The sequence below is a fragment of the Barbus barbus genome (assembly GCF_936440315.1).
Source record: "Barbus barbus genome assembly, chromosome: 41".
Taxonomy (NCBI): domain Eukaryota; kingdom Metazoa; phylum Chordata; class Actinopteri; order Cypriniformes; family Cyprinidae; genus Barbus; species Barbus barbus.
The window spans coordinates 6,370,296-6,398,136 of record NC_136719.1 but is presented as its reverse complement, the minus strand read 5'-3'; the positions used below and the strand labels follow the sequence as shown (position 1 = coordinate 6,398,136).

Below are 27,841 nucleotides of genomic sequence, written 5' to 3'. Positions count from 1 at the left end.
ATAGATAGATAGATAGATAGATAATGAACAATATAATGATAGATAGATAGATAGATAGATAATGAACAATATAATGATAGATAGATAGATAGATAGATAGATAGATAGATAGATAGATAATGAACAATATAATGATAGATAGATAGATAGATAGATAATGAACAATATAATGATAGATAGATAGATAGATAGATAGATAGATAGATAATGAACAATATAATGATAGATAGATAGATAGATAGATAATGAACAATATAATGATAGATAGATAGATAATGAACAATATAATGATAGATAGATAGATAGATAATGAAAAATATATATAACAATATAACGACAGACAGACAAGATAGAAGGCTACTGCATGTTTTAATTAGGGTTTATAAATAAACGTGAGACACACACACACACACACACACACACCTGACACTGGACCAGTTGCATCTGTTCATCAATCTCAGCACAGGTGCTTCTCCTTTAGACACGCTGAAGACTATCGTCTGAATGACTCTCTCGATGCGCGTCAAAACATCCTGTCTGTGGATGGGGGAGAATACGATTATACTGACCAAACAGACCAGAGATGAGGTAAACTAGAAATAAAACCTGATATTTCTGCACCTGCTGATGTCCTCCTGGCGTTTGTCAGCCGTTTCCAGACTCTCCCGCAGAGTGTCTCTTAACTGATCTACCTCAATAAACTGCTCAGCCATTTAAATGAAGAATTAGAACCGTATCGAAATGGCTGCTAATGTTTAGTCTCGCTGTAGTTGTAGCTGTTGTTTGTTTGTAAACTGAAAACAGTTTAGTGGTTTGCAGCAGGTTAGCGGATTAGCATCAGAAGTGATGAAGCGATGTAAATCACCGGAAAGAGAGACACTTTATGGAAATGATCGCCTAAGTGAGAAAATAATCGAAGGTGAAACCACCGAATATGCTAAACGAGGTTTTGGTATGTATTTAGTTAAAATAATCTAATAATCGCGGACCGCTTCAGGACTGAGCAGATAACGGCTGTGCGCGCGCTGCACTGATATCTGCCGCGCGCCAGAATCGGAGCGATGCTAATTTAGCAGTTTTTTTTTTTGTTGTTGCTAGATTTAGAAACTTTTCAGACTAGCCTACCATAGCAACGTTTTATTATTATTATTATTAAAGCACCTTGCGACAAATTTAGCTTTTAAAATGTATTTATCAACTTTTGAAATGTGACTCAAATGCATGCGTTTTTCCTCTTAGCCCCACAAAAAGAAGAAATGATTGAACAGCTCTCTAGGCAAGCAGCACATCAGTTGGTAGAGAATTGGAGAGAGGTGCCTAACAGTTAGGGTTGCCATGCACCTGTCCCTTAAAATACGAAATCGTCCCGTATTTAAAGGTAAAATGATGCGTCCCGTATCAAGTCAATACGGGGCGCGATTTTTTACAAAGGCCAAACATATTTGAATAAATAAGTATTTTGCACTGTTTATAATAGTAATAGCAATTATAATTAAATCAAATTTCATAAGAAGTATTAGGGAAGGTAATTTTGTCGTCTTCGTTTCCATAGCGACGGAGTCTGCGCATTTCACACGAGCGCAGCAACATCTGGAGCTCACATCTGCCCTTTGAACACAAGATGTAGGGCTGAATGAGAAATGTTTTCGGTCCAATAACTAATGATGAACGCGCAGTTTGAAGAGAAGCATTTGCGGTCTGATTTAAAGGGATAGTCCAGCCAGCCAAAAATAATTTTGTAATTGTTTACACACAAGTTGTTCCAAACCTGTAATAAATATTTTTTTCTGTTCAACATAAAAGAAGATACTTTGAAGAATGTGGGTAACCAAACCCAATGACTCTGATAGTATTTTTTCTCTTCTATGGAAGGACCAGCAGCTGTTTAGTTACCCACATTCGTCAAAGCAGGCCTCTCTTCGTTTGTGTTCAACAGAAGACAGAATTGTTTGCAGGTTTCGAGCAACCTGGGTAAATTATGACAGAATTTGAACCATACCTTTAAAGTGACAGACACATCCGTGCTTCTAAAGGTATAGGCCTACTGTTTTATTAAGATCTGGTAGTCTGTTAATATAATATTCCATATCAGAGCTTGGTAGACATAATCATTTTATTTGTAGACATGATTAGACAGATGAATTAGTAGATTATAATTAATGTTAGACCCTATTTATTAATGTATCGTTTATATTAATCATAAATATATAGGCTGCGTAATAAATAATCATATGTCAAATACAATCTGGCATTATAAAAAGTAAAAAAAGCTACATTAGATAAAAATGGGTCAAATAATTACATAATGTAGTCTTAATTTAAGCAAATGAATAAAAAATAAATCATAAGAATTCATTCCATCCAGGTAACAGCTGCAGAACTGTGAAAAAAGACTAACAATAATTAATAATTGTAAATAATCAAATTTAAATTAAAAATATTAATGTGTTCTGTTGCAAGTTTGCATACTTGAACATGTTTTCTCAAAAATCGATCTTATCTATACTGTAATTTAAAATACAGGAGAAAAATTAATGCAGAAAATTCCTTCATATTAACACAGTACACTGTGTCCTATTTTGGACTTTTCTTGTGTAGCATTTAACTTACTGCCAATACACTCCTTAAAATGATAATTGATAATGTGTAGTTTTAGTTATTTAGAAAATACATAAGCTACAAATACAAAATAAAAAATATCACACAAATAATATTAAATGTTTATATTATTTTTATGAACAAATCTATATTTCAAATCATATTCTTTGCTGAGATTTTGAGTCATTTCAATGTGTTTTCTATGCAATAACACAGTTTTGTGTCGTAGTAACATAATGACGTCATCCAATGATGTCACAACCTCATTTAGAAACTTTAAGCAGCAAAACGACCTGCCTTCAGCAACTTTACATGAAAATTAGTTGCCAACACTGAGCGGAATGCAGTAGCGACTCAAAAAAAGTGACCCATATATGTTTACAATTTCACCTTTTTGTGTTCCACGGAGGAAAGAAAGTCGTAAGGAGGAAAGACTGCAGGTTGAGAACATCATTGTGAAAAAGTAGCTATAGTATAGATTTAAAAAATATATAGTAGGCTGCTTATTACGGAAATAACATACAAGAATCTACTTAAGTGTGAAGTAAATATAATGTTTTAGCACATTTAATGGCATGTTATTTGCATATAGAAGAAAATGCATTATAGCAAGAGCTGGGTAGATTGCTTACAAATTGTAGTCAGTTATATAGGTTGCTCCTTGTAGGTAATGTATTCTGACTACTTGATTTAAACTTATCATTAAACATACTGATATAGAGTAAAAAAAGGAAAGAGAAAGAAAATGTAAGAACTGCAGGGGGTTTGTGAGTTCATAAAAAGCTAATAATAAATTAAATCATAAAAATGTCAAATAAATCATTTAAACCCTTGAACACTAAAAATAGAAATATTTAATTTGCTTACTTGCATGCATGTGACCATTAAGCGACATCGAACTGTAAACATGCAAACGTGTTATTAAATTATGTTAATAACTTAAACAATACATGTCAAAGTGGTTTGGCTGACAAAAACATTTGGGAATCCCTAATTGCTTGAGAGGTGCTTTCTTAATAAATTAAGAATTATTTACTGCCATTGTGTGAATAATAAATATGTAATCCATAAAAAAGTAACTGTAATCTGATTATAAACATTATGAAATGAAATATACTCTAATACAAGTACTTGATTTTTGGAATCTAATTACATAATCCAGATTACATGTAATCCCAGCTACCCATCAATTTTGATTTAAAATGCAATTAGTTGAATTTGAGTGTTTTTGACCCACATACTGTAATCTGTTGCCGGTTGCATAAACTGCTTGACTAGTCCTAAAAGTTATACTCCAATTTTTTTTTTTTCTGCAAGACTGGTCATAACTTTAAAGTCAGTTACATACAAATTTAGAATGATCTCATTCGAATCTGAAAAGTAAGACTGATAACCACTTGGTTAACTGCTAGTTAGTCAAACTAGTTCTTAAGACACAGTCTTAACATGGTGACTATGTTTATGCAACTGCCCCCTGGACTCAAGGAGCTATATATATATGTAATTTCATAATTATTTCTATTGTCTTTAATTAGGGTTCAAATGTACTGCTGAATACTAACAGGCATTTATGGTAAAATTAAATTATTTGTTACTTCTGTTGGAACTTGTATGTAACACATTTGTAATGATAACTTAGTATATTTAAAATACTTTAAATGCAATATTTAATAGCACACTACAGTTAAAATTATAATCAAGTATTTTACGGCCCGGTTTCACAGACAGGTTAGACTAAACCAGGATTAGGCTATAATTTAAATTTAAGTAATTTTTATTAGCATGCCTAGAAAAAACATTACTGGTGTGCATCTCGAGACAAAACAAACGCACTGATATATTTTAAGATCAGTCAGTGCAAGCTTCTTTCAGTTAAAACAGCTCAGACTTGCACTTTAATCTGGGACTAGGTTTAAGCCTTGTCTGTGAAACCGCGGGTACATGTGTTTAGTCAACACATCACATCACATGTTTTTCACATCACATAAGATTTTTAAAACATAATGATTTAAAATGTACTTAAAAGTACTTTAAGTGGTATTTTATTATATTGAATAATTATAATAATGTATTCAGTTATTTGAATACAGCTGTTATTTCATGTTGTGCTGTTACTGAGCAATGTATGAAGCTAGTTTGAAATGAGTAGCAGAATTTTATGTTATTAGTATGTAAAGAGAGGGATCCGATCTTGTTGACAGTGTGTGAAAAAAAGTGAGACTAAAGGAGACAGAGGTCCTTGCCCCTGACCTGACCTTAAAACCTCCTTATGGCTCCTCGCTGAGCATCTGGGCATCTTCTCCTCTTTTCTTGAGTGACATTGACAAGCAGTTTCCGTAACACTTGAGTTTTATCTACAGATAATTGCTATCTCTCCAAAAACAACACAGCAACACCTCACATCCGGCTCTAATAGATTGTGAAATGGTACATAGAGAAAGACTATCTCTCTTCCTCTGGGCTGAACCTCACTTAGTGTGAGGCTTGTGTCTGAGGCTGAGTGTTTGCTTTGTTGGGCCGAAGTGCAGGGTTATAAGGCCACAGAAGGGGGAGTTTTTGAGACTTTTTGAAGGGAGGAGGGCACCGGCCTGCAGGTGATGAGGATTAGCTGAAGCCAGAGGCCCCTCTGAAACCAAATACAGATCTGTCAGTCTAATCCCCACAAACAGAAAACAGAGCTGCCTCGACTCTGCCTCGCTCTCCTTCTCATTTGGCACATACCCCACCACTTCTTCATTTCTTTCACATCTGCCCTTTGCCAAACACTGCTTGCCCTCAGCCTGTTAATAGGACCCAGAGAAGCATCCCAAAGGAGGAAGTGACTGATTGGCCCTGGCAGTAATGGACAGGTCTGCATAGCCTCACAGAGTGATGAGATAAAGAATGTGTGAGGGCTTTGTCATTAGCGATGAGAGTTGTGCAGCCCCTCAGGTCCTGGGCTCAGTAATCCTACTGTTTCCACTTTATATAATATAGTTGTGTACACCTTGCAGAATTTGTGAAATGTTAAAATTTTAACTAAATAAAAGTGTCTTTACGCAGCCAAGTTAAGGCTGCTCTATGCCTGCTCAAAATTCTGTGTAAAGACCTAAATCCTCATAAAAGCCAGACTAAATTGTGCTCGCTCTGACCCACCGTAGCCCTTAGTGTCACAGTTGTGATTACTTTGTAAATTCATTAATGCCACCTCTGAGTAAAGATACTTAAATGCCACTTTAGAAGCGCTTCTATGCCACCATTGTGGTGTAAAATTGGTGTATGAGGGATCATAAAAATTGCATATTGATCACTGTAATAAAATATCCTGTTAAATTTATGGTTAATATGTCTTTACACTGCTGAGTTAAGGCTGCTCTGTGCCTGCTCAAAATTTAGTGTAAAGATGCAATGCTGCACAAAAGCCAGACTCAATTATGCCTGCTCTGACCCACCTTAGCCATTAGTATCAAAGTATAATTGCTGTGTAAATGCATTCATGCCACTTCTGAGCAGCATTAAACAGTCTATGTGAAGACATCTAAATGCCACTTCTGAAACGCTTCTGTGCCGCCTTTGCATTGTTAATTTGCCATTTTAAACAGGCAGCTGTGGTTGACAATGTTTCTGCTATTACAACATTCCAGTAAATTTGGCTTATAAATTTATAACTGCATATTTCATTAAGTGATAACATACATTATTCCGCCTATTACATAGGTACTTGCCACATAAGTAGATAAATGGACATGAAATATCAACTGAAAATATTTTATTATCTCAAAACTAAAAGCTTCCATGAAGACAAAACCGTTCAGTTTGAGGCTAGACGAATTAACAAGTTCAAACAAGACAGACATTTAAGGTATAATGTACAGTACCACTTATTATGCATCTTAATAAATAATAATAAGGACATGAAATTTTGATTTGCATCGGAACTGTTTTAAAATCACATTGTTTTAAAATTGCGTTTAACTTGTTTAAAAACAGGTAAAATCTTACCAATATTTTTCTGTTAAAAAAAATCCAAATCATTTTTAACAGTGTATACCCTCAATAAGCTAATTCACACAACAGATGTTTACATGTAGTCTACAAGACAAAATAATAGCTGAATTTATATATATAGCAATATCACACTTGTAGCTGATATACAGCCATATTACACTGCTATGAGTATGATATAGCATTTTTACAACAGTTTGACGGCACGAGTGTGTAAATACATAAGAAACAACAACGGAGTGTCTTAAAAAACCCTCTCTTGGCCAGAACTACTTCCTTCCACCGCAAATTCAAACTTTCAAATAGACTTTATCTGTATTAACAAACTTCATATTTGAAGTCTAAACAAATACATTCTCGCATATAAACTCTTAAAACTACGTGACACAAAAACAGAATTATTTAATATTGTATTGTTATATACTATTTAATTATACTGATTTGGGCATCTGCCATGACACTCGCTGTGAGAAATACCACAAACAGAGTGATACAAACGGTGAAACGGTTGGAGTGCTGTTATCAATAGAATATCACACTCCTCTCAGCCAATAAGATTATATATGACTCCCGGCGAAAGCTGACATATGCTTGATTCTTAATGTGTTGTTACCTGGATAATCCATGACTGTTTTGGGATATTTGTTCATGAGTCCCTTTTTTGTCCTGAGCAGTTAAACTTCCCACTGTTCTTCAGGAACATCCTCTTGCACAATTTTTTGGTTTTCCAGCATCTTCAGCATATTGAACGCTTTCCAGCAGCGACTGTATGATTTTGAGATCTGTCTTTACACACTGAGGACAATTGATGGACTCATACAATCAAACTATACAAAAGGTCCAAGCATTCACAGATGCTCAAGAAGGCAACATGATGCATTCAACTATTGAAAATGATGAAGATGAATACATTTCTGTTTTTTTTTTTTTTTATTATATATATATATATAAAATTACATTTGGCAGGTTTAGTTCTATTAAAATGGGCCGAGACCAAAAAACCCAAAGAGAACCAAACTACAAGTGTGAACACACCCATAGTTTTAGTTGAGTGTTTGGGGAATAACTGGCTGATTGATTGATTCATTACTCTTACATTTATTAAAAAGCAATGTAAAAATGAGGAATGTTACAACATAATGTAAGTGATTTGTCATATAGAAGCAATGTTTAAAGAACTGCAAAACAAAGTAGGGCAGAAAGAGCTAAAAGTGCAGGGTTCAGACTCAAGGACAAGTATACAAAGTCCAAATCGTTTTGTAGAAACTGTCAAAGCATAAAAGTATGGCAAACTAAAGATCAGAGACCTAATGCAGTAACATACAAACACATGAGCGGAAACAAGAATCCCTCCAAGCTTTCAAACAGCTGCCTGAGTGGCCATCTTGCACAAATATGTATAACACACGGCAGAGATGCAGTGCTCCAGTTGTTGCATGTGAGAAACCCAAAGGACAGAGATCTGAAGCCTGTTTTCTTTTTTATTCCTTCCCCTTTTTCACAGCTGTGTCTCATATGTTCATGCGGCCTCTCGCGGTGTCAGCTTTGCTATCGTTCAGTCCCACTTGGCTGCCAGTGTTTTAACAGGCTGCCTTGATGCTGGGTGCTCACCTTCAGGGTGATCTAGACAGGACGTAACGGGTGGAGGAATGCGCTTTGCCCCGCTCGACCCTCCCCAAATCTCCACTGCTTTATTTGAGGGTCAGTTTACCCTGAAAGAGTTTTACTGTATCCTTCCCACTGTCTCCCATCCCGCTGCCTTCAAAAGGCCGCCCCCCGCCTTGAACCAGACAACATGCGAAATAAATATTACTCTGACCCATGTCTCCAACTCTTGGTGCCAGAGTCAAACAGAGCAAGTGAAAAGGAAAAAAAAGAAGAGAAGCTTCAGAAGGCGTTTGAGGTGGTGTGGGAGAGTGTGAACGCAAGCGAGTTTTTTCAGACTGGAATTAGCACATCTTTTGATTTCAGCGTCATGCTCCAACCTGCAGGAGCTAAAATGATTATAACTTAGGCAGACAGATTCAAAAGACAGAGGGATAGGTTTTGAAAGAAATTAATGCTTTATTCAGCAAGGATAAAGTAAGTGACAGTAAAGTCATTTATGATGTTACAAAATATTTCTAATTCAAATAAATGCGGTTCTTTTAAACTTTCTATTCATCAAAAGTATTGAAAAAACAAACGCATCACAGTTTCCACAAAAATATTAATCAGCACAACTGTTCTCAACACTGACAATAATTTTCTTGTGCAGCAAATCAATGAATTAAAATGATTTCTGAAGACTGGATTAATGATTTTAAATTGCAAAAAAAATGACACTATTACTATTTTTGATCAAATAATTTCTGTCTTTGTGAGCTTGGTGAGCCATCTTTCAAAAACATCTTACCGACCCCGAATTACCGAACTTTTGAACGTCATTGTATATTTGACTGCAAATGCTGCAATCTCACAGCTTAATATAAAATATATTTTAATTTATATTATATTTATTTATAATATTAAATATATTTTTCTGTTGCTGTGTGGTAGTGTTTCACGTCAACTGTGAAAAAGTGTCCTTCTTTCTTCACTTGATTACTCACATTTCTATCACTCAACAGTTTGCAGTGTGGTTTGAGCTTGTTTAGACTGAGAAGAACTGTGACCTTTTTTTATCTTGCATTTAAGACACGATGCAATGTCAGTCCTCCATAGTGTGTAAACAATCAGGAAAGCTTCATTATTTTCCTTTCATGTGATCAGGGTGGCTAAGTTACCCAGCATTTTCAGGAAAATGTTTTCTAACTAGAAGTAATCATTTTTGTTTTCTCCTCTAACAAGTCTCATTCGCATGCTCATTTAGAAAAGCTGGATCCAATCCCCAGCTATATACAGTATGTCTAAAATAGGAAAATCTTGTCATATCATTTTATCATTTTACTGCCATTTATTTACCTCCTATGCATTTCCAGCTGGCTGAGTTTACAACAAATGTGGGTGGTAACAACTTATATTCCTGAAGCCATTTGATAGCTTTGCATTAAGCACAGTTTGAAATTTAAGCTATTATTCAATTACAATCATGCACTCTGTTGTAGCTCTTGTATCTCATTTATGGCCGTGCTTTTCAAGCTTGCCATGTCACATTTCATCAAGTGACATGCAACAACCAATACCATTTTAATGAAATAAAACCTGGTGTGAAACCATGCTTTTGTCCCTTTTAGACTTTGGCAGTAAAACATAAAAATAACCATCAATACAACTTTCACTGCATTGAAAAGAGCTGCTCTGACGTTTGGCCAAACCGTTTTCTTTGGTGTTTTGCAGAACAAAGAAAACTGTACAGGGTCAGAACAAGTAAATTATGACAAAATTAATAGTTTAGGGCAAAGCCCAAAATGAAAAATCTCTCATCGTTTACTCTCATGCTGCCCAACATGACTTTCTTTCTTCAGATGAACACAAATGAAGGTTTTTAGAAGACGAATCCATCTCTGTCAATCTATATAATGCAAGTGGATAGTAACCAAAAAATGACAATGGTAATTTTAGATTACCTTTCAGATGTATTTAATCATAAAACCATTTATAATCTATGAAAACATCAACAACTTATGTCATATTTTCTGTAAACCTTCTTGTACATTAAGACAGGCATCTGCAATTCTGTCCAAATTAATGGTGTTTGAATTTGTACATCTTATAATATAATTATTATTAATGACCTCTTGAGTTTAATAAAAAGAATATATATATATAAAAACATTGATTAGTGAAATGAACTAATGATTTCATAAAATATTAGAATGATTGTCTCTCATTGGCCTGATTAGCTAAGCCCTCAAAAGACGTCTCATTTAGTGGTTCAGTATTGCATGATCTGTAGATTATATTTAATAGTTTACACTTTGCAAAAACGTTTTCAATTAGTTTTAAAAGGTAACATTATATTCTTAAGGACTCTACACTTATGTTTCTTTTCAGGAGCACTAGTGCTTCTACTTACAAAAATTTAAAAAAAAATTAGGAACACCTTCTGATCAATGACAGAAATTAAATTACTATTATAAGGTGATTTTTGACTCCTTAACGTATTTTTTTAACCTTTGTAATGCCATTTTTAACTTTATTAAATGTACGTCATATGTTGTGCTAAAAATAGATTTATTAACTTTTTGTAAAAAAAAATAAATAATTAAACAATAAATTAATTTAAAATAATAAGATAGAATCAGGAAGACCTGAAATCAGCATCAACAATAATCTTTGCACGGAACAGAAGAGCACAAATGTGGAATATTTACAGACTTTTTAACAAGACTCAGAGGTGGCATTAATACATTTAATAAAAACAATGCTATGAGATTGAATATAGCAACATTAAACAATTAAAATTTATACTTTAAAAATGAAACTCCCAGTAGGTGGCAGCAAGTCACTGTCTGTCACTGAATCATTCATCTAATCGATTCCTTCAAACTGCTGATTCATTAACGAATGAAGCAAGTGACTCTCTTTATGAATGGGTCATTGAATCATTAACTCACCAGATTTGTTCAAAAACAAAGATTCATTCATAATCGAAACAGCGATGTGTTTGCTTGGAGATGCGCAGCAGCTTTATTTCATCAACAAAATAGTTCTGAACAGATCAGACAAGTGTTCCAAAAATGTAAGTCGCTTTATATAAACTTTTGAATAAAATCAATAATGTATAAATCTGTTGTACAAATTCAATTTCACATTTGCAAACTCTTTATAATCATTAAGTTCATCGCGATCTCACAAACTTCTATTTTAGTGACTGAAGCTCTCTACACTGCACACTGAATCTATTATTTGCATCGTCTCTACACTTTGTTACAATGAATGACAAACTGCTGTCTACTTTCAGGATCTGTGCTGGGAGGAGCAGCAATAGAGAAGCATTTCCATTGGCTGGCCAATGAAAGACGGCATTGCCCGGCAAACCATAGACACAAATATCCCGCTACATTTGGTTTAGTCTGCACTGCACTATGGTTTATGCAGAACTGGGGTTGCTTTTGTAATCTTTTGAATGGATAAAATATAGAAATCACTTTAATTTTCAAATAAATCTAACCAGTTGGAAATGAAATGCCGCCCCCCTCGAAATTCACTCCCCGGACTCCGTGCTCCTGCCCCCCCCATTAGTCAATCTTGCTTTAAATGCTAGTGAGCTCTGCAGACTCCGCCCCTCTCTTCCGTGGAGTGACGAGCAGACCGTAGATATGTGTAGATTCTCTATTTGACCGCTCCAGGTACATAATAATCAATAAATATTCAAAGATATAACTTGCTGTTATATCTTTGAATACAACAGCAAGACGCACACAGTCAATGCGCTCAAAGATTCGCAGACTGTTCCAAAAATGGCCCATAGAAACAGTCCATAATGAGGAATCTAGGTATATATTTCTATGGAGCATACTATAAACTTCAGCTGCGAAACTGGCTAACTAGCACATTATTAGGAAAGGCGATTTGCAAAGATTCATAAAAACCCTTATACTCTTCTGTAGATAAAGCTGGATCACGAATGATTCGCGCGAACATAGATGCATTTATGTAGATCGGGGATCGGCGCATTCACTTCAAAGCGAAAGTAACGCTTCAACGGCCCGGATGTCGGGAGTAACTGACAACTGCTATATTCATTATCACATTCAACAACTGAACACTTCAATTGCTTAATCTGAGACATCTTGTCTTCCCCTGCACCGGAGGCGGACAGGTCTCAGCTCACTCAGGGCGGGTCTAAGGTAAGACAGTCTTGTCAATCAACTATTGTGGGAGCGGTTAAAGTTTTGATTAAAGTTTTAACAGTTACAGTTCTTTTGGATGTTGGCTTTGTGGTTTTTGAGGAAACGTGTCTTCAAGGTGAATATTGAGGTTGGCTGTCTCTCTGCATCAGTAGTTCTGTGATGTTTGGACACAATCCTTTAGTGTTCAATGATCCTATATTATACATTTTCTCTTTTCGCCCACTACTACTTCTTTACCAGAACCGTCTTGCTAAGCTTTGTGTATGCAGTCAAAACTGTTGTTCCTAAAACACCAAAACATTGGACTGTTAAGGTTACAGACGTTACAGACATGATTTTTGGAAGTCTAACAAGTCATTTCACTCATGGCACTGCTGTATACAAGTACTACACTGATATACAAAAATCTAAAAGTTAAGTAAAAGATAATCGCAATGTTTGTTTTTCCACTGTATCCTACACAATTATATGAACCACTACAGGTGTTCGCATTATTTTGTCCAACCTATATCCCTACTATTCAGTACATGAGTGACGGTGCTCTTTTAACATACGCTTAAACACCCATGCATTGTTATTTTTTTATCCTCTCCTTTGCGTAAATGCCTGGCTTTTGTGTACATTCCCTGCTAATAAAAGTTTGTTTTCAAGAGGGTGAGTGCAGCTTACTTACTTACTTACTTACTTACTTTAGCTGAGAGAGAGAGAGAGATTGTGCTTGAAAGAGAGAGTCATTGGGAGATCTCAGGGTGCTGTTCTGCTTAACTTCCCCCGGTCAAAAGCTCCTCAGTGTGGCTATCCAGGCAAGCAAATCAGCCTGTGCCCGCTGTTTACTGTGCTGTTCACAAGGGCCACCGGAGCTGGAACAAAGGGGGGTCTGTTCCTATTGTCCTTCCCCAGAATGACAGCTCTCTGTTGGGCCGAGAGACGGACCGGGGGGCCCTGGCTCCCACATACAGGGACGGAGGACAGATTTAACAAACCATGTCTTTCACTTTTAAGCCCTCAATCAGACGCTGCCTCAATGTAAACACCTGCGGCCATTCACTGATTCTATCTGATGGAAGCGGAGAGCGCTGTTTACATGGTTCAGGCTGCTACTAACAGGCATTTAACACTGATCAAGGCATAAACGGATATTCGGTGCAGATTAAGCACATTTATTTTCATTGCAAATCAAAGGACTGAAAGTATTCTTAAATGAGAAATGCACACAATAAGGGGCGTAAAGCAAAGAGTGACTTTCTCTCCATCCATCTTCCCAAAACCTAAAACAAAGCAGCTGCTGTTCACATCTGGGACTGCCCTGTTCCCCTGGTACTGAAGCAACTTTAATGAGTGTACCTGACACCTGTGCTCAAGGAAAAGCTGTTGCAATATCTCTGTGACTGGGTCCTTTTACGCGTGGCTCTAAACTGTACAGAGCGTCTGGAGGTCAATGTGTTGGGGTGACAGAATAAACAGTTCAGGTGAGCTTCAGAAGCGGCGCATTAAACTGAGTGTTTAAGAGGTGCTGAGCCCTAAGGGGCAGGTGGGATTGGCCTTACACAACAGTTGTCCGCCATCTGAGTCCCTATATATCTGGCTGTTTCGGTCATTATGAGCATTTATATCAATCACAAAGGAGTTCTCTGTACACTCCAAAAAGTGCTAAGTTGACTTAACTTTAAAAAATTGAGGAAACCCCTTGCCTTAAAATTATCAAGTAAATAATAATTTAAAAAATTAAGCTAAGTGAATTATCAGGTTCACTTAACTTATTTTATTATTATTATTTACTTGATAATTTTAAGGCAAGGGGTTTCCTCAATTTTTTTAAGTTAAGTCAACTTAGCACTTTTTACAGTGTACCTTTCTCAGCCATGAGAATAAAAGCAGACTTTTGCTTAACCTTCCGCGTCTTATATTTCCCCTGAGAAAAAGACTATTGGTGAAGTTTACATGTTATGTTAAAGCAAGTTATTTTTGATCATGCGATCAACACATCTTCATGATTTATTTTTATGAGTTCATTTGTTAAAAAGATTTGAACCAAATTATGTAATATTCCTTAATTTCCTGTTTGTTTAAGCACAACACGAAGAGTGGTGAAACTAAACAAAACAGAGTACATTTTAGAAGAAAATACTATTTCAGTTTTTCTACTTTAAAATTTCGCATTTAATTCAAGGGGTTACTTAATTCCTTTGCAATTGTTTACTGGCAATTTATGAAAACTTATTTTTAAGTCAATCTTTTTTTTTCAGTGTAGCGACAGATATTTAATTCTGTATTGTGATGTAAATCTGCGTGTAGGATGGGACTTGGTTCTAGATTGTTGGATTTTGATATGTGGGCATTGCTTTTGCCAATTTGGGTATTTTGTAGTGACCTTCTCATTGTTGCTGAGACTTTTATTAATGTTTTGTGACAAGGAGCTATTTTGGTGATATTTAAATATAATTGGTAAGGCAGACATGCTGTCATTTGTAATGTTTTCTTTGTTCTCTTATTATCATTTTACATGTAAATACAGCTGAAGTAAACTTGTGTATGGTGATTTTGTCCAACGACGTCTGGATTTGAGCAGTGCAGAGCAGCAGATTGGAAGTGGCTGCATATAATGGGTCGCATTGTCTGATGACAGAAACATAAAAATATGTAGGCTAAATGAGAACAGTTTTATTGGGAATTTGAGTGTTAAAATAGGAATAAGACACGATGACGTAATGGATATGCTAATTAGTGCATGATGTCATGTAATGACATTTAGTAACTTTTCAAGCAGGCTTTAACTACTTTTCCTTGAAGGCATTTGGCAACACTTGTATTGCACTCAAAAGCAGCAGCAGATAAGCAAGAACTTGCAGGGGCAGGGTTTAAACAGCCTACATGAATGGAGATGTGCGGTATTCATCTTCATAGAGAATTAAGTCTGTCATTTTCACTGGAAGGTCCAGTTATGACATTATGACAGGGCAAATTTTCATTCCATGCCGGCTTTAAAGTCACAAAGAGGCAAAAGTTTTGCCATAACAATCTTAAGAGAAGAATCAGTTTTGCTATAGCGTCATCAATGAACCATTCAAATCAAAAATCTCCACCAGTCCAGTTTGTTTTACAGTATATGAATAAGGTGTTCCCACATTCTACATTCTAATGAGAAAGACAGAATGTGTTAAAGGGACCAGCAAAATAACCACTTTATTTTTACTTATCTGCTTATTAATTTATTCTATTTAGATGTTTAGGTTACTTATACACGTTTGAAACATGGGGTCAGACAAACCTCCCACAATTTAGCCTACAGCCAGCCTGAAACTAACGTTTTCTACTTGCTTTTGAGATGTTCTGATTGCAATCTCTACCCTTAGGTACGATCTCCAGCACTACAGATAATAACAGCAGTATAATACACTCTCCTTGACATGTTGCAATATCTTTACACGGCGAGACGCGCGTCGGGGCAACTTGTTGTCGCCGCAGGTGCATTTCTGAAAACGCGCATCCATGAAGCGCGTAAAGCAGCCTCCACCCATCATTACAGTTCAGAGACAAGCATCTGCGGAGATAACCCTGCCGTTATCAGTCGCCTGCGTTCTCATACCTCCCTCTCTCCGCTTTGTTAGCGGAGTTTATGCGGCTCAACTTCGCTCCTCCTCCAGTGTGCCTTCTGTAGGCTACTCAGAGCGCTGTGCGTCTACAGGTTGAGCGTCTCCAGGATTGGTTTAAAACAAATGCAACAGGTTAAAGTGCGTTAATGAATCCGAGAGCGTTCTAGAGTGGGCGAAATGTGGGAGCAAAATAACTAATTAAACCAGAGTTAACGTTTCAGTCATCACCTATTTGGATTGGCTCATTTATATTAGAGTGAAACTCTGCGCGAAAGTTCATCATGGTTTCTTTGCTGGATTTAAGCGCTCTTGTTCTGTCGCTCGTTTGGGGATATTGCGTCCTGGCGGACACGGTCTTTACAAACTTTACTCTGGACAACGAGGTCCACTCTAGTTTCATCCACCGGCGCTTGAAGAGCCAGGAGCGCCGGGAGATGCAGCGGGAGATCCTGTCAATCCTCGGGTTACCGCACCGGCCGCGGCCGCACCTCCACGGCAAGCACAACGCCGCGCCGATGTTCATGCTGGATCTGTACAATGCCATGTCCACTGAGGGAGACGAGGAGGGCTTCTCGTACCCGTACAAGCCCGTTTTCACCACTCAGGGACCGCCAATCGCGACCCTTCAGGACAACAACTTTCTGAACGACGCGGACATGGTCATGAGTTTTGTTAATCTAGGTAAGATGCACTGACAGTTGGGATGTCAAATGCCATAATTTAACCTGCCAACCTATGTTGCTTAAATCAAACCTATTTGAAACCAATTAATCTATAGGCTATTAAAATTCATACAGTGCACGCTCTTATTTGGTCATAATGTGAACTATGAAATAGTCATTAAATATTAATGGAGTTGACAAAATTGTCCATTTAATGAACTTTATTACAAGGCGCTCTGCAGTACTTGATTTTGATGTGTCAACTCATTAGTCAAAAATCTTTGTTTATAAAAGGTCTGTGCTTCTGATTGGTCAACTTGGCCATCCAGCTGTGTTATTTTCCACAATACAGTGAAACAGGCGAAACACCTGTTCACCAATCACAGCGTTTTATTGTACTTTGTTGAGGCCCCTACATGAATTTGCTTAATAAAAGTGAAAAGCGAACATTCTAGTAACAATTTGTGCCCTCAATATTTTTTTACGTAAGTAACCGTTTGATAAAATCAATAAGACCATGCTACGGTTATGAAGGAAAATCACATCCTGGGTGTATTATTCCCATTGTACCCTATCATTGAGAACATTATGTGGGTTAAAACTTAGAAAAACAACATATTTTGGGTCAAATTTGATTGATAGTTTTACAAGAAACTATTTCAAGCTGCATAACATGCATAACTGTGCTTTTTAGTGTTTGTTTAGATGTTCTTGACAGTGTCACAAAGTCTGGTTCCAAAAGCGAAACCGATGTGGTTTATTTTGGAAGACAAAGAGCGGCTAATGAAACTGCAGCACTTGAATGTGAAACATCATGATGGGATTGCATTTCTATCTGAAAGTCAGTTCAAATAAAAGGCAAAAATCAGATTGATCCTCTGCCTCTTCCATGTTTTGGCATCAACAGGAAAGACCTGATACAGATATCAGATAATAACAGGGCTGAGTGAATAATAACTGGCCTAAGAATTGGGATTTTCCCCCCGAGAGTCTTCGATGTTTTATTTGTTCCTGGGCCAAATAGCATGCATAGTTCTCTCCTTCATTGTTTGTTTGATTTTATTAGGCCACTTATCTGAGCAAAGTCTTAACCTTGGCGTGATTTCCAAGCTCCTGACGCTGGTGAACACAAACCTATATTTGCATTGTGTGTTTTGGGCAGTGATAATAAAGCGCTGTCGCATTCCCAAGCGTCTGCTGTCTCAGCACCAGCTGTGTCCTCCGCTAATGTTCAGGTGTTCAGAGTTGGCTGTCTGGGAGCTCAACGGTCTCTTTATCTTCAGTTTTTTTTGTTCTCTGCAGTAATGATATCAGCTGACAGAGGCACAAGTGTTTTGCTAAGTGCAAAGTACGCCTCATGACTCGTTTGCTTAACTGCAGTGAGAGATCCTATGGGGCCGCTCACGTATATTCTTGCATTCAAAAGCGACAATGAAATGACCCTTAACTATGGAAACCATAGTTTCTGCCAATAACATTTATTGTTGCTACTGTAAAACCATGACACATAATATATACATGCCTTTTCTTTAGCACCGTGGTAGCTATGGTTCACTGTTTTATTATAAAAACAATAAGTGTAATAACTTTGGTATTTTGGCAACACGTCTTGTATGAACGCTCCCAGGTCACCATTCAAGCAGCTTTTAGTCATCCACCTTTACCTCCACATTAAGTGTAATCTTTGACACCGCCTAACTTTGCCTGCTTTAATGTTAAGTACCTGACTTGTTATCACCAGGCCTGTCAGTTTCCTCATTAAAGCGTCATCATCTGCACGTAAGCACAACACTGCCATGCAAAGTGTGATTTATTGTCCGATAAAAGCAATTATGTTGTTAAGGGTGTGATTTGTATCGCTGTTGATTTTTTAAGATGGGTTGGATGTGATAGTTAAGTGAGGATCTGAATTCTTTTGAAGCTATAAAACCTTTATGACGTCTCAAACCTGTATGACTTTCTTTCTTCTGTGGACTCAAAAGAAGATATTTGGGCTGATTTAAAGGTTTGGAATGATATGAGGGTCAGGAAATGAGGACAGAATTAAAGTTTTTGGGTAAACTGGCCCTTTAAAAACTGATCAAGAATTACAAACATGTTTTGTTTATTATAATGAAAAGAAATGATTAATCTGAGAAAGGCTAATGTGTTTGTGTGTGTGTGTGTGTGTAAGTAAGTGTATGACTATAAGTAGGGAGGTGACTGTTTCTTATTCTGAAATGTGTAATTATCCAGAGGACTGCTGTATTGTGCCTATTTTGGACAAGCTCTGACACAGATGGATTTGACCACAGAGGCTCGCAGAATCAAGGGCCTCTCTCTCTTTCTGCTCCGCTTTCGCTCTTCCCGCCTGCTTTAAATGAAACAACCTGCTGTAGCCACTCTATTCAACCAAACTGAAGTGCCACAGCACACCTTTTATATTAAACACAGTGTCAACAGAGACTTTCCCCTTTGGCATTTTGCAGGAAGAATGTGTGCCTTAATTTTCACCTTGGTGGTTACGTAGTTGCTATATTGCATTAAGCCCGGAGAACACTGCATGGATGCCATACGATACGAGGGTTTTGCTTTCTTCACTGAATCTGCGATCCATAAACCTGACAGTTAATCATAACAAAGATGTTTTACATAAGCAAAATGAACACAAGGAAAACAAAAAGAGTTCGCACAGAAACCACATGCGATCCAATAACATCTAAAGATTTTTTAATGTTTACTGGAATATGATCTTCCACAAATCCCTTTAAATTATGAAATGCCCAATTATGTTTCCAATGGTTTTAAGAAGAAATGCATTATTTGAGCTGTTTTTTTTTTAACTTGATCCTTTCAGTGAAGGAAAGCTCCTGCATTCTGTTGCAGATTTCAAAGTTTAATTCAGATAAACCAATGTTTCAATCAAAAAAACCTTCTTCCTAAACCATTTTCCTAAAGACAAGAAAATCACACGTGAAATGAATGCCCTCATATCTGTGCCATGGCTTTAAAACAATGAGAGGAAAGCTGCTTTGTGAGTCCAATCTCTGAATCTTTTGAAAAATACACCGATTCATCTGGAGTATTTTGAGAACAAGTGAGTGATTTACAATTATGAACAAATTCCGTTTTCTAGTCTAGTCTATGTCTTTGCTCCCTTAGTACCGAGCCAGTCAGTGACTGGCAGCATTTTTGTACGAACGCCATCTCGTCTAATGATCTAGAACAAATTAAAATATTTTAGAGTTAATCAAACTGATATTTAACCCTACTGTTGTATTCGGGTCAATTTAACCAACACTCGATTTTCAAATTGGTCAAAATAGTGGTTAAACTATTTATTTCTTCTTGACATTTTGTGAACATTTCTCATTTAGGGTTATGAATGTGCTTGCAAAGTTTGGAGACAGATATGTTTTGGAATTTATTACAACTTTTGAGCACCATTGGTTTCCATGCAAACTGCTAAAAAGCAACACTTTGAAAAAAAAAAATGTTAAAAAATCAGGTAAAAAGCTGAAAACTTTTACCGCTGCTGTCATACGCCAAAATATGAAATACATGCAAACTTATGAAATGTAAGACTCAAAGTTTACTCGAAACTGAGGCTCATCTTTTGAATCATCTGGAAAAAAAACCCACTTTTCTCTATCAACCGATTTTGAAAGTCCAAAAATCTGTCAAAGGATGTTTTTAGTTGTTTCATTTGCAGCACTGAGGTGTGAGAAACCCATTTTACCCTCACAAGGGTATGAGAATAACAAAAAGGCAGATGAAGTACAAATAGTAGTAAATACTATAGGTACACTAAGTACAAATAATGTAAGATAATATACTCACTTGTAATTATTTGCACCTCAGTTCAAATATAGTCACTACAAGCTGTCATGAAAAAAGCTAATTTTGGACACACAGTATGTGGGTCAAATTGACCCGTAACACAATAGAAATAGGCTAACAATAAAAATAGAAGGGAATTGTTACATTTCTTACAAATGTCATATTTTGACAAGCTACATTAGAAGTTTTGTGTTTTAACATGAACCTTTAGTAGTTTTTATATTGCCAATTTTTGCTAAATTGCTGGCAGTTTGATTGACAGGCGATCTGACCAATCATAATGCAGAATCTGCCATTTTGTCTGACAAACAAACCAGACAGGAGAGTAGATTAACATCGGTGGACTTGAACTTGAAAAATGTTGTGTATTGACATCTTTCCGCGGTTGAAACGATACCTTCTGATGTTCATTCATGTTTATTTCATGCTATAACTAGTAAATATAAAGAGATGATCTGTTCATGTGGCTCTTTAATTCTTATTTTTCTCTGAAGAAATTTATTCATACAGTGCAAACTTTGCGAATAATATAATAAACTGAATAGACATTTTAAAACAGATTTACTTCTTTTACCTGCTCCTTTTCAACAGCAGGTCTTACTGTCTTCTTACCTACGTATACTATCTGAAGCTTTTTCAACTTTTCAGACATATAGTACTTTCAGATGAAGCGATCTAAGTGTTTCTCATTTCTGATGAAAAGAAAGTGTACTTCTTGTGCCCTCCATCTGGATGACTTGTACTCTTTCCTCCTGAATGAAGCTGGGTGGCATTCGCTGCTTCTAAAATATTATGACAACACTTGTGGATCTGATTTCACAGATACTCCTCTAAAGCACGGTGGGGAGGTCTGCTGAACGACAGGCTCTAAAGAAGCTTTGTTTGGCATGGCCGGACCCTCTTCATTCCTACAAATGTTTCATAAGGCCGGGGCACAATTTACGATGGACATGTGGGTGTCTTGCTGTTCCAAGAGAATGAATCTTTCCGTCTGTCAGATGAAGTGTGTTTCAATTCCAGCACAGGTGTGACTCACTAAAACTGTTTGTAGTAGATCAGGAGGCAATGGCTTTGTACTTGAGTTGAAAGTTTTATAGAGCCATCTGTTTCTGAGTTATGATATGTTTAGGATATAGCGTAGCTTTGATGATATTCAGTGACTCTTTTTATGTAATTCGTTTTAATATTGAGTTAATATCCCAGTTCTGGTTGTGTCATTCAGATATGTCATGTCATTCTGCCCCTTAAAGGGTCTTATTTTGTTAGGTTTAATGATAACATAGATGTTATGCCCGTGTGTAGAGTAAGTGGGTGGGTCTCTGATTTCTTTGGACCCCGGGGCACCGGGACATTTTGTCTCTGAGTCACCTTAGTAAAAAGCCCAGCTGTGTAAATGGCTTACGGCATGTATGTAAAATGTAAACGCAACACCCCGCACGCAACACAAGTCAACACTGCGGAGGGCGTGTGAACGCTCCAGGGATCTAGAACATGCTTTTCAGTGTGTGAAATGCAGACACTCAGCAAGATACTACTCAAATAAAACCACATGAAGGAGGAATACTAATCATTGTTGATTCCTAGCTGAATGTTTAGGCTGCTCTATTCCATATAGTTACAGTGGATGGTGACCATCAAGAACCTTAAAGGACAAAACGTTTTCAGGCACTTAATTGCATGTTAATTGCAATTTAATTTAAATGTAGGTTAAATTTCTATTAAATGCAATTAGTTGAACTTAAAAGTGCTTTTTTGACCAACTTAAAGGAACAGTTCATGCCAAATTTGAAATTCTTTCATTTACTCATGCTCAAGTTATTCTAAACCTGTATGAGTTTCACTCTTCTGTTGAGCACAAAGGAAGATATGTTTTTGATCAAAGAAGTCAATGGAAGCCAATAATGGCTTTATGCTTGTACAACCTGAATCTCGGAAATGTTGGCCACATGAGACAATATTTTATTTACAATAGAACATAGAGAACATAACTAAATGTTTAAATGGAGAAATTTTACACTTTTATCCACTAAATGAGCTCATTTCAAATTTGATGCCTGCTACAGGTCTCAAAAAAGTTGGCACAGGGGCAATAAAGGGCTGAAAAGACAAGACATTTTGAAAATATTCAGCTGGGCAACATCTAGCAACTAATTAAGTTAATTTACATCAGGTCTGTCACATGATTAGCTATAAAAGGGATGTTTTAGAGAGGCAGAGTCTCTCAGAAGTAAAGATGGGCAGAGGCTCTCCAATCTGTGAAAGAGTGCGTAAAAAGGTTAGAATACTTTAAAAACAACATTCCTCAACGTCAAATTACAAAGGCTTTGCAAGTCTCATCATCTACAGTGCATAACATCATCAAAAGATTCAGAGAAACTGGAGAAATCACTGTGCGTAAGGGACAAGCCTGAAGACCTTGGTTAGATGCCCGTGTTCTTCAGGCCCTCAGATGACACTGCATCACTCATCGGCATGATTCTGTCATTTACATTACTAAATGGGCCCAGGAATACTTCCAGAAACCACTGTCGGTAAACACAATCCGCCATGCCATCTGCAAATGCCAGCTAAAGCTCTATCATGCAAAAAGGAAGTCATATGTGAACATGGTCCAGAAGCGCCATCGTGTCCTGTGGGCCAAGGCTCATTTAAAATGGACTGTTTCAAAGTGGAAAAGTGTTCTATGGTCAGACGAGTCCAAGTTTGACATTCTTGTTGGAAATCATGGACGCCGTGTCTTCCGGGCTAAAGAGGAGGGAGACCTTCCAGTGTGTTATCAGCATTCAGTTCAAAAGCCAGCATCTCTGATGGTATGGGGGTGCATAAGTGCATACGGTATGGGCAGCTTGCATGTTTTGGAAGGCACTATGAATGCTGAAAGGTATATAAAGGTTTAGCAATTATTCTGGGGATATTAGAGACTTATTTTACATCTTGTAAAAAGGAGCATAATAGGTTCCCTTTAATAATAATAATATTAATACACATTTTATTTATTTTTTAATTCATAAAAAATAAAATACGTTGATAAGTATTTTTATCTGTGCTGGGCAACGATAATCGTGATTAATCGCATCCAAAATAAAAGTTTTATTTTATATAATATATGTGTGTGCTGTGTATATTTATTATGTATATATAAAGACACAAACATAAAGTATATATTTTGAAAATATTTACATGTATATATTTACATTCATATAATTTAACTTATATATAAATATATTTAACATATAAACATAACATATTTTTCTTAATATATACATGCATGTGTGTGTATTTATATATACATAATAAATATACACAGTACACACATATATTATGTAAACAAAAACTTTTATTTAGGATGCGATTAATCGTTGCCCGGCACTAAATTGTATTTAACTAACTATATATGTAGATATATAAGATTATATAGATAATTATAATTATATATATTGAAATATATCTTATAGATACACAAATATATTTTAATAATGATAAAAAAACATTCTACATATTATTCACAAAACAATACACTACAATACATTAATAACTACTTACAATAACCCTCATTTGAATAATAAACAGCAGGGTAGAGATGCACAACATTTTGTGCATCTGATGGAAATTTTCTGTCAGTATATTGTCTGTGCATTTAAGCACACTACTTTTTCACAAGAGTTCATGAAAAGCAGGGCAGATATCAAGGTCTTTGAGTCAGACCACTTTGTGATTCCTTTCTTTAAAGTCAGAGTTACATTTTTTGGTGAGATGTCCCCATCCTAGCATGTCAGGACACATACAAACATGTCCAAAGAGATAACTATAATTCTGGCCACTACAAGATCTATTCACCTTATGTGGGAGCCGAGCAACAAAAAAGCCACGAAAATGAGGCATTGGAAGAAAAGATGTGCAGAAAATGGGTGGTAGAGCTAAACACGAGGTGCTTCTGATTGAAATGCATGACTGAGTGGAAGAGGGACTTGCTGTGTAGTCATTCGATATGTTTTGTTTCTTTGTATGTTGTGACAGCCCATATTCTGGTCTTCATCTATGTGGATGTAAACAAGCGCAGACAACTCTTTATTTTTGTACAGGGTCACTAAAACTCCAGAGCTATATAGCAATAACAAAGAGAATGTGAAGAAGGTCTGCTCCAAAAACTAGTGAGCTGACTTAATGCCTAAATCTAAGCAATCTTATCTGAAATGGATCTTCATAAATCACTGATTGCAAAGTCTAAAAGCCCTGTTCACACCAACACATGTAGCATAAAAATGCAGTCTGACTATAGAGTACAGACTAGTGTCGGTTCTGGATTCTTCTTCAAGGTGCTATTCTATTTAGCAAACTAGCCTGTTTGTGAGTGCCACTAAGTCATTATTTTATGTAACAACAGCGGATCTTGACATGTGACCTAAAGTGCAAATCGTATTGCATACCTCTCAGTACAAAATCTGCTGTATTTTCTGCATATGAATATTAATGACAGTCTAAACAGACGCTTTAAGAGCTGTTTATTCAAATGAAAATTTGGTCACACTTCAATTTGGGGTGTTCACTACTAACTAACTATTAACTACAATGTTTACCTCAATGAACTCCTAATTTGCTGCTTATTAATAGTTGGTAGTGTAGTTGTTAAGTTTAGGTATGGGGTAGGGTTAAGGAATGTACAATATAGCCATTCAGAATAAAGCATTAATATATGCTATATAAGTGCTAATAAACAATCAATATGCTAGTAATATGCATGCTAGTTAATAGTGAGAATTAGTCACTATAACTAAAGTGTTTAGTTATAGTCACAAAATTTTAAGCACACTAGGAAACTTCAGCACACTTCCAAGGGGGAAGCAGAAAGATTAAATGAACATTTTAATGAATACATGAACATTAATGTATTAAAATAATCAAACTCTAATTGTGGCAGCAGGAGACTAAACATATATATTTAAATTAATAAATTATTATTAAAATATTAAAATAATATAACTAATCTGGGGAAGTATGACTCAATTAATATTTGAATGAATACAATTTAATTAATCATTTAAAATAAGTAAAATATAATCTAGAAAATTAAAATGCTGAATAAAAATCAAGATGTGTCCTGAAATTATATTTCTTAAACATTTTATTGGAATACGAGGATCCTTCGAGACAAAAAGATTAAGAGCCACTGAAAAAAAAAAAAAAAATATATATATATATATATTTTTTTTTTTTATGATTATTATTTTTAATTTATAATTTTTTTTTTTTCCAGTGTGTTGAAGATTTCTTTGGAAAATTGTGTGCTAGAATTCTCAACTACAATCACATTAAGAAGCAGTTCACCAAAAAATTACTATGTCTGCTCACGTTCACTGCTTGAAACATTCATGATTTAATAAATATTGGCTAAAATAGTGCATTTTTAACTACATTAAACTATTTTCACACTTATTTTCTCTAAAAGACATACACAAATTTGATGTGCGTCCAGGTGCATTTGAACAGTTCAGTCAACACCAGACTTCAAGCAGGAATTAGTCCTGATGATCTGACAGGATCTCGTCTATTACGAATGAAACTTCTCTCTCTGAGTGCTCAGACTCAGTCTGAGAGTAAGATGGAGAAGGGTGAAATGAGTTTGACCTGACCTGACCCCCGCTGTTAGCTCAACCGCACCCCAACACTTTCCACACACCGGCCGACCCGTGCTGAGAGTCCCGTTGGCTGAGGAAATGGCCTGTCTGCTACCTGCCACGAGAACGAGACGTCATTACCCCATCAATTTTTTTATGGGTCTGTTTTCCGTCTCTCAGCCTCGCTAATGCGCTATTGAGAGCATTAGTCACAGCTCGCTCTCATGCGATCCTCTGGCTAGCATGCGAGTGGAATCTCTGATAGATAGATAGATGAGAGGAAGAAAGACTAAATACCACACGTTTGCAGGGCTTCTTAGTTATTAAGCCTCTAATTGATTCCTGTTCTTGTAATAGGTCACATTTACATCACAGTCCCTGGAGGATTCATAAAAATGAAACAGCCCTCCTGGCATCATGAGCCACACATACGAACATGGTGAATAAAGGTGAATGAACTTGTGTGCGCTATCATTAATACTTAGCAGATGTTTAGAGGAAACAGACAATGGTGATTAAGAAATAGTCAAGTCACATTTATTTAAATAGGGCATTATTTCATAGCAGATTCATAGTAATAAACAAGAAAATAACAGCATTAATGTTACAGCATTCCAATAATGTCCTTATTCAGCTCAAGTCAGTTCAGTGTTCATCTGTTATGAAACAAAGCTCTACACAAAACAACTCATTATTATTATCCTGCTCAATGTTTGTTTGCATCTAATAGTGTGAGTGCCATCAAATTGATAATATTACTGAACATTAACAAAAACAAAAAATACAATGCAATTAAAAGTATGTTTCAACCAATAATGAAAATTATCACCTACTTATTGTCATGACGTGAATTTTTTTTCTAACAAATGTAATGATAAAAGTATTTTTTTTTTTCAAGAGAACGTCTCTTTAAATGTCATTTGGTGTAATCGTCAAGTAAAAATTAATCAAACATTTCCCCACACCATAAATGTTTTTGTTACCGTTAATAATGATGATAATAATAATAATAATAATTATTATTATCATATTATTTTTAAATGTTTTGAAACAAATATAATATAAACAAATATAATAAATGATTAATTCACAAAATTTTGAAGAGTTGCACCACATGACATAATACAAGCTAAATAAACATAAAAAGATGACATTTTCAGTTATTTTAAGAAACTTGATGACTTTCACACACATCCATGAAGGTCTACATGAATGAAGGCCATCTCTGTAAAATAATTTCATGTTTAAGTTTGTTTCTCATGGTTTCAAATGAATTTTAAAATATTAATAATCAGCGAATAAGGTTGTTAAAATGTTATTATTATTATTATTAGTAGTAGTATTTGCTATAACAAATAAAATATTTTACCATCAGATTATATGATTTTTAACTGCTTAAGTTTTTTTTGTATTATTTAGTCACACCACAACATTTTACAATGTAAAAATTTTGAACATAAAAATTCTGATATTTGAAGAAACATATTGACTTTGACCTTATTATTATTATTATTATTCATAATAATAATAATCATTATAATTATTATTATAGTTTGGTATAACAAAATAAAGATTATTACTTAATAACTACTTAACAAGGTTTTGTTTTTATTCTTTTAGTTAGGTTTTTTTCTTCATTATGATATCAGGACATTTGTATCAGTTATATTATTAACACTTTAACTTTATGCCCTAAAATAACACACACACACACACACACACACACACACACACACATACACACACACACACACACACACACACACACGTAAGAGATGATCATAAAAGAGATG

General features: G+C 35.8%; 2 protein-coding genes across 3 annotated transcripts in view; one reads left to right on the top strand and one right to left on the bottom strand.

Moving 5' to 3' along the window:
* LOC306860475 (meiotic recombination protein SPO11-like) overlaps positions 1-1,663 on the bottom strand; it is a 30,460-nt gene extending 28,797 nt beyond the window's left edge. Inside the window, exons 1-2 of one of the 2 annotated variants that reach the window (XM_079402210.1) lie at positions 622-1,663; positions 424-537 (exon numbers count right to left, since the gene is read on the bottom strand). In XM_079402210.1, the coding sequence (XP_079258336.1) occupies positions 424-537; positions 622-713 (206 nt within the window). In that variant the 5' untranslated portion in view covers positions 714-1,663. The remainder of the gene's footprint in view (positions 1-423; positions 538-621) is intronic. The other variant, XM_079402211.1, reaches the window with a different exon arrangement.
* Positions 1,664-16,001: 14,338 nt separating this feature from the next.
* The window catches only part of LOC306860447 (bone morphogenetic protein 7-like), a 47,988-nt gene continuing 36,148 nt past the window's right edge, over positions 16,002-27,841 (top strand). Inside the window, exon 1 of the mRNA XM_079402173.1 lies at positions 16,002-16,633. Coding sequence (XP_079258299.1) covers positions 16,234-16,633 — 400 coding nt within the window. The 5' untranslated portion in view covers positions 16,002-16,233. The remainder of the gene's footprint in view (positions 16,634-27,841) is intronic.